General features: G+C 36.3%; 1 protein-coding gene across 1 annotated transcript in view; it reads left to right on the forward strand.

The window, feature by feature from the left end:
• The window catches only part of Nup160 (nuclear pore complex protein Nup160), a 361484-nt gene that overhangs the window by 278750 nt on the left and 67477 nt on the right, over positions 1-15257 (forward strand). Inside the window, exons 25-26 of the mRNA XM_090401602.1 lie at positions 10405-10607; positions 13801-13967. Of these exons, the coding sequence (XP_090257728.1) occupies positions 10405-10607; positions 13801-13967 (370 nt within the window). The remainder of the gene's footprint in view (positions 1-10404; positions 10608-13800; positions 13968-15257) is intronic.

Raw genomic sequence — 15257 nt, forward strand, 5'->3', positions numbered from 1 at the left:
TCTCATAAGGTTCATTCCGTAGTCCTGCTATTATCTTGGTCACTCGTCTCTGGATCCTCTCCACCTCCTCCCCATCGAAAAGAAACCCTGGCTATCTGGGCACAGTAGTCTAGATGAGGTTTTATCAAGGCTCGATACAGAGGAACAATAACCTGTTTGTCTCTGCTTGTTAAAGTGTTTTTCAACAACCAAGTGATTTGATGAGCTGATTTTGCCACTTTTGCGATGTGTCCCTTAAACTTCAACTCCCTATCCAACAACACTCCCAAATCCCTGACCTCGTCAATCTCCTGGAGTACAGCTCCACCAGTGTGATATACTGCTGCTAATCTTTTCACCCCAAAATGCAAAATCTTATTTTTTCACATTAAATTGACATCCATTCTCCTTAGCCCAGTCCTCCAAACTATCCAAATCATCCTGCAAAATTTTGACATCGTGAGCATTCACTATTGCTCTACCTAACTTTGCATCATTAGCAAACAAGTGAACACTTCCTCTCTGATCCTTTCCTATATCGTTAATGAACAAATTGAAAAGTAGTGGTCCAAGAACAGAACAATGTGTCACACCACTAGTCACAAGCCGTCTTTTGGACTCCACTCCTGAAAACCACTCTCTGGTATCTCTCTATCAACCACCCTCCTATCCATCTCACCAACCCCATATCGATTCTCATATGCTGCAATTTAATGATTAGAATTCCATGTGGTATCCTATCAAAGACTTTAGCAAGGTCCAGTAGAATCACTGTAAACCCGTTACCCTTATCCAGTTCAGCCGTCACTGTGTTATAGAACACAGTGACGGCTGTGTTATAGAATTACATGTGTTATAAAATAGCAGTGGATGTTATATAACTTTCCATGTCCCATCTGCATGATATCACTTTATGTTTTATTGTGATAAGTATGTGGTTTCAGCTAATATAGAATATAGTTTATTTAGCAAAGTCCAAAATAAGCACAATTTTCATTTATTCAGCATCAGAGCAGATACTTCAGAAGGCCAACATAGCCATATGTGGACTAGATATGAAGCCCTGGTTTGTATATATATATCTCCATTCCACATAATCTTTTAGACATCTATCATTTCATTAACAGGATCATTTAAGGATTGAAGTGTTTGATTCTTAAGTGATCATATTAATGAATTCTTTAGTTGTTTTTTACATTTATATATATAAATATAAGTCACTATAAGACCTTTTGATATATATATTTGTGTGATCATATTAATGAATTCTTTAGTGGTTTTATATATATATATATACACACACACAGTAAAACCCTGAAGTTACGCGGTAGGTGGACCAACAAAAAGCGCGTACGTCGAATTCGTGTAACTCGGGGTATAATTTTGCATGTAATTTACATATACAAACATACAATTGGGACAAAAGATTTACTAAAACACCTATATTTTTTAAGAAATATAATCATAATTGTAGTTTTTCGTACATAAAAAAAAGAAACTTATTTCGATGTCGATGGTTTCATAAAATCTAATAGATTTGTCTGACGGCATAATGTCTTTTTCTTGTCAGGCAAAATTTCTTCATAGCAAGCTAATGATTTTTTTTATTCCTTGCCTTGTGGCTACAATTCGTTCCTCGTTAGAATCTATGTCATCCAAAATCTGTAAACCTTTCTTTTATGACTGTTCTTACTGTGGATTCCTGTAGATCGAACTTCTTTGCTAGCTCACAAATTTTCATTCCGCCTTCAAAATCTTTAATAATGTTAAGTTTTGTTTCCAAAGTCAATGTTTTTCTTTTCTTGCTAGCTGTAGAAGAATCGGACTTGCTTCTTTTGGATGACATTATTATTTTTTATGTGATAAAATTTTTATCAAGAACATAACACTAAACAATTGCAAGGTTTGTAGACTATAAAAATCGTGTATGAATGGAGACTGCGCGAAACACGTCAGTGCTTGTTCACAGCATGTGCGACACTGGCGAATGCAGCCGGCGCCTGAAAGATACGACCAGTGGTGAGGCGGGATGGGAATACGTACATATAACTCCGGATTTGCGTAAGTCGGGGTATGACTGTGTATATATATGTGTGTGTGTATGTATATATATATATATATATAGAAAGAGCTTATATAGTCCAATTAAATTTTGGTCTTCCATATGTTTTTGTTAAATGATTGGTTGGATAGTTAACATCATCCATCATTGGTCTCATATATTATAATATGTAATTTCTAATGGCTGAATACATACAGCACTGAGTATTTTAGCTAATTAATTGCTAGCAAGACGTTAGCTTTTCCAAATGTTACAGTTTACAAAATGCTAGATTATGGTGATAGAAACTTTGTTTGATTTTATTGTATTGTTTCTAATCCATTACATCTAATCATGGATGTATTTGATTCAGTCTGAATTTTTAGTAAATAATTTATTTATTTATTTATTTTATTTCTGATTATTTTATTTATCTATTATTATTTCTTTATTTTTTACAAATGTTTCATGGTATCTCTGTGTATTAGTTTTAGAACAGTCACTTGTTTCATCAGTTTTAGAACAATAGCTTTATTAAGTTTTGTTTCTCATTATTTATCGAGAATAAAAGCTTTTAGTTCAATAAAATTATTGCTACTGTTTAACATCATTGACAAGAATGGTGAAACATTCAGTATACAATAATAATTTAAAATTAGTTTTCTAAAATGCATAATTAATTTCCAAAAATTCAGTTTTCATTTATGTGATTTTGTGTCTTTCTAAAAATGAAATAGCCTTTTGTTTTTCAAAATTTATTTGCCATATAAATGTGTTAAGAAAATTGATTGTTGACTGATTATTTAATGGTATGTGCTTTTAATACACTAGTTTTTGAATTGAAGTTTCTCTGTGCTTGAGTGTTTTCTGTCTCATTTTCATAGAATTACACAACTGGTATGCTCCAGCAGAGGTATATTATTATTATTATTATTATTATTATTATCATACAGGTATCTCCTTGGAGTCAGAAGACTCATCACTGGAGATCCATTATTCATACAATACTTCCTTAAACTCACTCATTCACTGATGAAGCACTCACAACCACCTCTGGCAACCATTCCACCCATTTGCTACTTCCAAAATAAAAATCTAGTCCTAATACTCTTACATAAGTTCCGATGGTGACCCCCCCCCCCCTCTTCTTCTCTTCTTTCCAAAATTCCTATAATAACTTATATTCTTCTTAATGTCTCAGTTAAGCTAGAGACATTAAGAAGCATTAGCTGGTTTTTGAAGCCCACAGACTCGATCTATTCTAATAGTGGACATTGCATCGACCTGCCACAATCTTATTCACTCACCTCTGGATCCTCTCCACAATTTCTTCATCTCCCCATTGAATCCAGCGGTCCAAATCTGTGTGCAGTAGTCCAGATGTGACCTGATATAGGGAAATAATAACCTATCTATTCCTGCTTGTTAGTCTGTTCTTTAACAACCACTTAATCTGATGTGCTGTTTTGGTTACCTTTGCAAATATGCTCTCTAAACTTCAGCTTTCTGTCCTCAACAGCTTCTTGCAGTTCAATTCCATCAGTATAGTACACAGCTTTTGATCTCTTCCCAAAGTGCATCACCTTACATTTGGCCACATTAAATTGGCAGCCATTTACTTGCCCATTTTTTAAGTCTTCCTGTAGGATCTGTGCATCATCATCAAACTGGGAAGTATAGTAAACCACACTTGCTGCTCTGTTCAGTTTGACAGTAAGCTTGGGAAGGTTATTACAGCTTGGGACAGTTTAAAAATTAAGTGCAGCTGAAGTGAAGTTCTTTAATGCTGTGACTGACCCACCAAATTCATTTGGATTTCAGGAACATTGACTTTCACAGCACATGTGAATCACTGGGGAAAATTCATCAGATATTTTGATTCTAGTCTTTTATCTACTTTTTGAATGTTTTAGCATATTGATTTTCTATTCTATTTATCAGCAAAGAATTGTATAGCATCTTCTGTGTTCATTTTTCAGGTTATTACCAATGCATCTCCACTAGCACTTGTAAAGCGTTATTGATATATTGTACATGCTGCAGGTCCCCCCCCCTTCCAAAAAAATTCTCTCTCTCTCTATATATATATATAACAGTGTGAATAAATTCAGAACACTGCTATGGTCGCCTTCACAAGAATGCAGTAGTGTTGTATATAACTGTTCTGTGATGATTTAATAGTGGATATATACACCCTCTGTCCAAAAAAAGAAACTGAACTTTTCGAAAATAGAAGAAACTAGTGGCACCACCTGTTGTATCTTTTTGTTGTCGAAAGTGGCAACCTTTGTTAGTGTTGTGTCAACTGTTTATGACATTTGTTTCATTAGAAGCCGAGTTATAGTGCCAAGAGTGATAGTGTGTTTTGACGAATGGTCAGTCGTCATGATATTCATGCCATACGTGACTAATTCTCACTATCATTCACTTCAAAATTTCGAGATAAAACTCACCATTGGGGGTGCTTAAGGGTCATTGGAGGTGCTTAAGGGTCAAAGCTGTATAACTGAGAGGAGACCTCCACATAGCCTTTAAAGGAATGCGGAGAACCGACCAGGGCTTCTGACCTAATGTCCAATCCTCACCTTCTCGTGGTGCACCCTGTTGGGTATCTACTTTGATACTGAACGAACGAGGATGGGCTGGCAATTTGGGATTTAGCCGACCAAATTGTATTCTTATTGGTTAAACCAAAATAAAAAATGATGGTACAACATGACAAAATTTCATGCCGGCTGGGGCGTCGCCCTGTTAAACAAGGCCCCCGTTGTTTTCGCCAGGGAACCAGGGCGAACAGCGAAAAGTCAGCTACTGGAACAAATCTGAAAATACACCCCAACTCAAGATCACCAGAGTTAAAGATCGGTACTATCAACGTAAGAAGCCTGAATGGCAAAGAAATGCAGCTAGCTGAGGAATTAGATAAGTACCAGATCGACATAATAGGGGTGACTGAAACAAAAAAGACCAAAACTGGTGAGATCTTTCTGAGCAATAAATACAAAATGTTATATTCAGGCAATGACAATCAAGGAAAAGAAGGAGTAGCCATAGTATTCAACACAAAATACGAGGCTAATCTTCTTGAATGGCAATCAGTCTCAAGTAGAGCAATGTGGGCAAATATGAGAATGGGGAACTGGACAATGAGACTTATTTGTGCCTATGGTCCCACAGAAGGTTCTACTAAGGTAGAAGTGGAGGAATTTTTTGAGGCTTTAGAAAAAGCAACTGACACAATGAAAAAGGAAAAGTTGGTCCTTGTTGGGGATCTAAATAGCAAAGTAGGAAATGATGGTCAGACATACAAAAATATTTTCGGAAAATTTGGAGAAAAGAGCAAAGCTAATAATAATGGCAAATATCTGTTGGATTTCTGCTCAGGACATGGACTGGTTATTACTAACACCATGTTCCAACATAAAAATGTGCACAAATTCACATGGAGAGAAGAGGCTAGGAATAAGAAAAGTCTCATTGACTATGTTATTGTTGATAGTGATGTTTTCTCCCTGGTGCAGGACACCAGAGTGTACAGAGGATTTGAAATTGGAAGTGATCACTATTTAGTCTTGAGCAGGATAAAATTGAATATCATATTGAAAAGAATAACATGTAAGAAAGTTTTAAAGCGAATAAAAGTTGAGCAGCTCTCAGATGTGAACTGTAGACTAAAATACAGAAATATTATTGAAAAGAAAATGAAAGAGTTTGAGAACAGGAATCAAACCTTGGAGATTCAGTGGCAAACTCTGAAGGAAACATTGATTGATTCTGCCAGAGAGTCATGTGGTGAGGTTGTCTGCAAGGATAAAAAAATCAGAACTCCCTGGTGGACACAGGAAGTTAAAGAGGCAGTGAAGGAAAAGAAGAAAGCATATCAAAAGTTCCTGGCAAATAAGTCAGCTTTTACTCTTACAGAATACAGAGACAAATGTAAGAAAGCTAAACAGTGTGTAAAACTAGCTAAACAAAAGTCATGGGAGGACTTTGGCAAGAATATAGAAAATAAATATCAATAAGGTGGCAAAATATTCTGGATGTTGTTGAAGAAGCTTAGGAATGGAGGAAAGAGTGCTGTAAAAGGAATTAGAGATGATAAAGGTGAAATGAAAACAGGAGAAAAAGATATCCTTGAAGTATGGAGTAATTACTTTGAAAAACTGCTAAATGAAACAAGCAGTGATGACAGCACAGTGATAAAAAACACTGACCAGGCATGCAGTCAGGAATACATATCCATACTTGAAGTAGAAAAAGCCATCAAAGGCTTGAAATGTGGAAAGGCAGCAGGAGTAGATTATATTCGACCAGAAATGCTGAAGTATGGTGGTATAAGAGTCTTACAGTGGCTGCACTGCATAGTTCAGAAAGCCTGGACAGAGGGACGAATTCCTGATGATTGGAGTAGAGCTCTCATAGTACCCATATATAAAAAGGGAAATAAAACTGAATGTGAGAATTACAGAGGTATTTCCCTACTGAGTGTTCCTGGCAAGATCTATGCAAGTATACTTGAGAAACGGTTGAGAAGAATTGTGGAAGAAAAGCTTGGTGAAGAACAAGCTGGATTCAGGCCAAATAGAGGCTGTCAGGATCAGATCTTCACTTTACGACAAATAGTCGAGAAAGCATGGGAATATGACAAGGATCTGTATTTAAGTTTTGTCGATTTGGAAAAGGCATATGACAAGGTGCCAAGAGAGAAGCTATTCAATACGCTGCAGTTATATGGTGTCAATGGGGCATTATATCAAGCAATACTTAGTCTTTATTTGAGTTGCGAGTCAGCAGTTAGAATTGAAGGAAGTACAGGAAGATGGTTTAATGTTAAATCTGGTGTGAGACAAGGATGTACATTATCCCCTCTGTTATTCATTATCTATATGGATCACATTATGCAGGAATGTGATATTAAACCTGATATCAAAATTGGAGATGTTAATGTCAGCTCTTTGCTTTATGCGGATGATGTTATACTTCTAAACAAATCTGCTACAAGTCTGCAAAATTCTCTGACTAAATTGAATAGCTGTTGTAATAGATATGGTATGAAGGTCAGCAATAAAAAGACAAAGGCAATGAAAATAGGCAGAAGCATTGAAAATGTCAACTGTGTTGTGAATGGAGAACCTGTGGAACAAGTAAAACATTTCAGCTACTTAGGCACAATTTTTACTGAAGATGGTAAACTAAATATAGAAATAGACAACAGAATCAGCAAAGCTGGTATCGTGGGAAGTCAATTGAATAAATTCATATGGAATAAGAAAGAAATTAGTCGGAGCACTAAATTAGCTGTATACAAGACCGTGTTCAAACCAATTTTAACTTATGGATCTGAGAGCTGGGTCAGAAGTAAAACACTTGACCAAAGACTAGAGACCGCAGATATGAGAGTCCTGAGAAAGATTAGAGGCGTGAACAGATGGCATCAATGGCAATATCATATTAAAAATGAGGATATTAGGAAAGAACTTGACATTGTCAGCATCCAGGAATGCGTTAGCAGAGCTAATCTCAGATGGTATGGTCACTTATATAGAATGGGAGAGGAAAGATTAGCAAAACAAGTGTTCTCTGCCAGGTTGGCAGGAAAACGACCCAGAGGAAGACCAAGATATAGGTGGATTGATACGGTACAAAGTGCCTTAGACGATAGAAATATAAGATCTGATAATGTTGGAGTCTTGACAAGTAACAGACTGATTTGGAGGAAAATTGTAGATAGGAAGTTAGTAATGATGTAATTTTTTCGTGTAGTACTGTCATATCCTGTACACCCCTTGAGGGTACATGGCAGGAATTTGATGATGATGATGAACTCACCATTGACCATTTGGCCAGGCGGAACAAATTCTAGAAACAAATCAGCATTGTCTTTACTTTTGACTTCTCCAAGCGACTTTTTTTTCGGATGCCCTTCTTTTGGTGGTCTCCACTCAGCACTCTGGCGCTTTGTTTCGGACTCATACTCAAAACACCACATTTCGTCACCAGTAACAATCATTTCAAGGAAGTTTGAATCCTTACGAGCAGTTTTAATGAGGTCCTTGCAGTGTTGAATTCAATACATTTTTTGGTCGTCGGTCAACTTGTGGAGAACAAATCACAAATTCAATTTACGAAGGCCCAAACTTTCAGTCAAAATGTTGTGTACAGTTGATTTTGGAATCCCCAATTCATCTTCAATGAATCTCATGGACGATTTTGGGTTTTCTTTGATGAAATCATGCACTTTTTGGATGTTAACTTCGCTCATTCCAGTTTTTGGAGATGCCCCAGCGTTTCATTGTCCTCAAGCGTCTCACGACCACTTTGAAATCGCTTAAACCATTCATAAACTTGAGCACATGATAAGCATTCATCACCGTATGCTTTTTGAAGCATTTGATGCGTTTCAGTAAAACTTTTACCAAGTAACAAAAGTCAATTGCAGTTCTCTGTTTGAAACTCATTTTCTGACCGTTCATCAAAACACACTGTCGCTTGGCACTATAACTTGGCTTCTAATGAAACAAATGTCATAAATAGTTGACACAACACTAATGAAGGTTGCTGCTTTCGACAACAAAAAGATACAACAGGTGGCACTTCTAGTTTCTTCTATTTTCGAAAAGTTTGGTTTCTTTTTGGACAGAGGTGTGTGTGTATGTATATATATACACTCATGAGCAGTTGAATTAGAGATACCTGCTGTGTTGGAGAAATGGTGCTGTGGTCGCCTTGGCAGAATAGTGCCACATGGCATGTGATGGGGATGTCATCAGACCTTGTACTGACCGTCTGAGTAATAGTCAAGCACAGAATGGGAAAGACTCAAGATCTCAGCAAATTCGATCACTGCCAGATAGTTGGAGCCAGACGTATGGGGCACTCCATCTCCGAAGTTGTCTGGGCTTTTCACAGGCCACTGTGCAAGAGTGTACTGTGAGTACATGGAATTGGGTAAAACCACAGCCGCCAGGGAAAACTGTCGTGGTGTACAACGTGTCGATGAAATAGGACGCTGTCGGCTAGCTCGAATGGTAACAGCAGATAGACCGGCCATAGTGCTGCAGATCACTCGCCAATTCAATGCTGGACAACAACGACGTGTGAACAGCCACACCATCCAGAACCACCTCCTCGCTTTGGGGTACAGAAGCCACCACCCAACTAGAGTACCTCTGCTTACCTCATGTCACAAAGCACAACGATTGGCATGGGTGCAGGAACATCGCCATTGGACCCTTGACACTTGGAAAAAGGTCGCCTGGACTGATGAGTTGAGGTACGTGTTAGTGCATGCCGGTGGCAGGGTATGAGTGTGTCGGCAAGCACATGAAGCGATGGATCCCTCGTGCCAACAGGGTACAGTTCAGGCCGGTGGTGGTGGTGGTATCTTTGTATGGGGACTGTTTATGTGGGATGAAATGAGTCCCCTCGTACATCTACCATCGTCCCTCACCAACGAACGATACAGGGACCAGCTGTCAGATCATGTGCACCCATTTCTGCACCTACAGCACTCTGCAGGAGACCTGTACCTACAGCAAGACAATGCACCGGCCCACCACTCCCGAATTGTGGCCGAGTGGGTGGATGAACAATCCATGGACATGAGGATGCTTGGCTGGCTTCCGAGGTCCCCTGACCTCAATCCTGTTGAACACATCTGGGATGCTGTCAAGAGAGATATACGTGCCCTGGACCCTGCTTCGACCAATCTCCGTGCATTGTGGGAAGTTGTGCAGCGGTCGTGGATCAGTTTGCTCCCCAACGCTTCTGCTGCCTTGTGAAGTCCATGCCACGCCACATCGCTGCCGTCATCAAGGCGAAAGGGGGAGTGCTACCTGCTACTAGGAAGGTATCTCTAATTCAACTGCTCATGAGTGTATATGTATATATATATATATATTTATACACACACTCCATAATTTATGACATATTTAAATGTATTTAATATATTTATATGCTGAGATAATTAACATTTTTCTAAAGATATTCAAAAAGTGGAAATATAAACAGTACATGTTAACTCAGCATATATATATAAAATGTATTAATTTATTCACATATATTAATGTATTTAATTTTATTACAAATAAACTCTCCTCTGAGTTAAAATATCACTGATATTATCATAAGTTATATACTTGATTTTCTAATTTGGTGGAAATGCAGTGGACTTATTTTCCTTCATTTTTATTTATGATTGTTCCATATTATAGAAACACATGAGTTTCAAAATTGCTTTCTATTTTTTCAGGTTTTTTTTTTTAACAGAAGAATATATTACATTATTTTTTATTATGTCCTATATTGAGATATTAAATTATAATGATATATAGTATTAGTGAACAAATGTTTTTCCATTGTCATAATTATGTGTGTATTTTTAGGCGTAAAGATTGCCTTCGTCAGCTAATTGTGATACTCTGCGAGAGAAAACAGTTACGTACATTAGTAGAATTTCCTTTCATTGATATGCAGCAAGATGTAATTAGTATTCTGGAATCTAGAGCTAGATCTTGTGATCTTCTGAAGCAAAATTACTATGATCTCCTTTATTCTTTTCACATTCATCATAATAATTTTAGAAGAGGTAAGGACTGGAATGTTTTTTAATGGTTTGAAAAGGCTACAGACTTAGTTTGGAGTGTTTATTAGTACTAATTCTAACATCATACTTTTTTCTTTTTAAATTTTTCTAAACATTTGGCAGTGGTTACTATTTCTTAAGGAATAGTGCTATACATGTGGAGTTCTCCTTAAGGCATTTTGCATTTATGTGTGGTAGACCATATATGAATGAAAATTTATATCTTATTTTGATTGGTTAGCAAAGAAAAGTTGATTTTTAAATTTACAGTATTCATGTTAAGTTTACTTGCCTTATTATCTATTTTTATCTAGAATCAGTGCTCTTCTTCACTGCTGCTGACTAAATTTACTTTAACATGTGGTAGAAGTATAACGAGAGTTCACTATGGTTAAATTTATTGTTCATTATAATAAAATTTCTGTTCTTCGGTGTAGGGGGGGACAGAAAATGACCATTAAGTATTAAATTGACTCTGTAGAATGAACAAATGCAGAATTATTGAAATGAATTAATGTTCAGAAAGAAAGTTTATGTAATTTGATTATTATGTGATACTTCTTGAATGATATATAATATGAATTCTATTTCATGTTTATATTTAATAATCCAAGCACAGTGCCATAATTGATTTCGAACAGCTCAAGCCACCTCTCCAGTTCTGTATGGTTACTATACTAATTTACTGTGGAAAATTGTTAAATGAGATAAGCAGTAACAAAACAGTGGTTGAAAGTGTTCAAGAGAAATATAGTCAGGAACTCATCAAACTTAATGTTACATCTGGATTCAGTGTGTAACTGTTGCTGGAGTAGATACTGAAAATATTCAAGTATGGAGTATAAAAACTTTACAGTGGCTATAAATAGAATTTTTGATAATTAGAATTGAGCCCTCTTATAGTGCCTATGTTTAAAAGAGAAATAAACTGAAGGTGAGGGAATACCAAATAGGAATTTTCCCACTCAGTATTCCTAATTTATGCAAGCATACTTAGAGAAGAAAATGCCAGATTCAGACATTGTTACAACCATGTTTTTACTTTAACTTTGAAAACTCATGGGAATATAACAAGGTTCTAAATTTAAGTTTTGTTGATTTGTAAAAGATATAAAGAGATATGATTTGTAAAAGATACATATGTAATGATGTTCAAAAAGATTAGAATTATGAGATATAAATGTGTAAGTGACAATAATCTAGCATCAGATTTGGAGGTATTCAATTTAGTTCTTTTCCTGATGCAAATCATATTACACTCCTAAATAAATTCAACAAAATTCTTTAAATTTAATAACTTCTGTAATAAATTTGTCATAAATATCAGCACTGTGACAAAAACCATGAAAACAGTCCCGAAGGTGTGTGGAAAGAGGGGGGAGGGGAAATAGTTCCACTGCATAAAGGAAGATCCAAGGCTACTGTTGCAAATTACTGACCGATCAGCATATCAGGAGTCGTTGTCAAGGTCTTGGAGAAAGTAGCCAAGGGAAAAATACAGGAATGGATTGATGAAAATGAGATACAGCATGGCTTTGTGAAGGGTAGATCATGCCTCAGTAACTTGCTCAAGTTTTATAACACAGTGACGGCTGAACTGGATAAGGTAATGGGTTTACAGTGATACTGCTGGACCTGGCTAAGGAATTTGACAGGATACCACATGGAATACTAATCCGTAAACTACAACATATGGGAATGGGTATAGGGTTGGTGAGATGGATAGGTGGGTGGTTGATGGAGAGATATCAGAGAGTAGTTTATTCAGGAGTAGAGTCCAAAAGACGGCCTGTGACTAGTGGTGTGCCGCAGGGTTCTGTTCTTGGACCACTGCTGTTTAATTTGTTCATTAACGATATAGGGAAGGATCTAAGAGGAACAGTTCATTTGTTCGCTGATGATGCAAAGTTAGGTAGGGCAATAGTGAATGCAGAAGATGTCAAAATCTTTCAGGAAGACTTGGATAGATTGGAGTTCTAGGCTAAGGAGAATGGATGTCAATTTAATGTGACAAAATGTAAGGTTATGCATTTTGGGGTGAAAAGATTAGCAGCAGTATGCTACATTGGTGGAACTGTACTCCAGGAGTGATGAGGCTAGGGACTTGGGAGTGTTGGTGGATAGGGAGATGAAGTTTAGGGGGACACATTGCAAAAGTGGCTAAATCAGCTCATCAACTCACTTGGTTGTTGAAAAATACTTTGACGAGCAGAGACAAGCAAGTTATTGTACCTCTGTACCGAGCCTTGATAAGACCTCATCTCGACTACTGTGCCCAGATTTGGTCACCTAGGTTTCTTCTTGATGGGAAGGTGGAGAGAATCCAGAGGCGAGTGACCAAGATGATAGCAGGTCTATGGAATGAACCTTATGAGAACAGTTTGAAGATTTGTGGGTTGCAGAAATTAGTTGATAGGCAGAAAAGGGGAGATATGATTGAGACATTCAAATTGCTAAAAGGTTTCTATAGGATTAATTCAGAGGATATTTTTGAGATTAGGACTGGTGGTGGTGGGAGAACTAGGGGGTGCCTATAGAAGCTGGGCAAGGGTGTTAGAGCTGGGTTCTTTACTTTTAGAGTGGTAAATGAGTGGAATCAGCTACCAGAGTCTGTTGTGGGTGCTATGACAGTGAGTGAGTTCAAGGCAAGGTATGATAGATACTGTGAGAATGTCGTATAGTTGTATGGACACGATGTTTAGGGTCTCCCTCGATGAGTCTAAGGACTCCCTGGAGTTGCACGTAATAATAATAAATAGGACAGGAACATGGGAAAAATCAACTACAGTCCCATTGGAACAACTTCCATAGCCCAGTCAGTATTGACAGAGCCCATTTGTCTGGAAAGACCTACGTTCAGTCCTCTGTATGATGCATCATCTTTCAAGTATGATAATTTTTGAAACAGCTATCCAACTGGTGAAAACAAAACCTTTATCCAAAAACATAAGGTGAAAGTATTTAGGCAACCACACACACTCACATACACATATATATATAAAAAAAAACTCATGCTAAATTTTGTATTCTGCAATTACAGCTCTCCATCAGTTTTGGATAAAGGATTTTTCTTGTTTGCCTTATTTGGCTGTAAAATAACTGGCTGTTATTCTTTGTTGTCATTAAATTCATTCATGTATTATTTTGTGATAATGCAAACGATTTAACATTTCTTTATTTTTGTTTATAATTTAAGCTGCTACTGCCATGTATGAATATGGTATGAGACTTGGAAGAGAAGTATGTGGTCTAGCTGGAATACAGAAACAAGCTTCATGCTATTTATCTTCAATAAATGTACTTCATCTTGTTAACCCTAATTATGCATGGATTGTTAAGCCCATACCACGAAAATCAAATCTGGTAAGTAAGAATTTAGGAAAGTATTTCATTTTAAATGGCGTGTAGAAATGTAATTAATCCCTGAATAATAACTTGAAATAAATTTTTCATTGTCTCTAGATCATCTGTGATTCCATAGCAAACAAAAAATAGCAGTTGCATTAAGAATTATATAGACTTATATCTTGATCTCCTTCTTTTTTTAAATTTCTTTATTTGGAAAATTTTCAATTTAATTTGACAGTGTTAATATATTTAAATAATTCATTAACATATAAATTATTTTATATTACTGCCATGGGTGAGCTAGCAATTAGATAATCTCAGTACCCTTCTAGAGATGAACTAGAGATGAAAAATTCATTCAAACATCTGTACCACAGTCAGATTTGAATCTGCAGTTTTCTGGTTGGAAAGAAAACATTTTTGCAGTTAAAAAAATGATATAAATATTTTTAAAAAATTAAATAATATATTTTTGTAATTTATTACTTATTTACTTATCCATATCTTCTCTTTCAACCAAAAGTAAATAATCCACTAGTAATTAAGGTGGCATTTGCAGGTTGTGATTTCTCTTTTTTATATGTAGAGTTAAACTCCTGCTTTTACAATGGGATTAGTTCCTGGAAACCATCAATAAGAAAGCCTTCGTAGAGCAAACCCTAATTTCAATTACTGACACAGCCCTTAGGCTGTGTCAGTAATTGAAATTGAGTTACATTTCTATAAAATATAGTTTGAAGTAGATAATACCACCAAAATAGTCACTGAAACTGAAACATGCCACTCGAATAATGATAAATAATCATATTTATTTAATTATACAAAAGTGAAATTGTTACTGTTTAGAGCTTCATAAAATAAAAATGTACTTGTTCTTTTGAACTATGGAGTATTTCTTTTCTTGATAAAATTCCGATAACAAATTAAATTATATATTTTTTTAATTTATAACTAATCTACTTGTCCATGTCTTCTCTTTCAACTAAAAAGAAATAATTACCGTATTTTCCGGCGTATAAGACGCACTTTTTTCTTTGAAAATCATCATCATCAAATTCCTGCCATGTACCCTCAAGGGGGTGTACAGCAGTGCTTCCCAAACTTCTGGATGTCAGGGCCCCCTTTGCAAAAATTAAAATATTTCACGGCCCCCCTCGAAAAAAAATCGTAATAGAGTGATATATTATTATAATATTTAATGTATTTATATTCGATACAAAACATACACAGCGAATATTGCAAAAATCAAATGCAAATATTACATTTTTTGCCTCTTACCGTTTGGTTCTGAAGACAATGAAGACG

Source organism: Typopeltis vanoorti, chromosome 12 (genome assembly GCF_054136105.1).
Source record: "Typopeltis vanoorti isolate ZY-2024b chromosome 12, IOZ_Tvanoo_1.0, whole genome shotgun sequence".
Taxonomy (NCBI): Eukaryota; Metazoa; Arthropoda; class Arachnida; order Uropygi; family Thelyphonidae; genus Typopeltis; species Typopeltis vanoorti.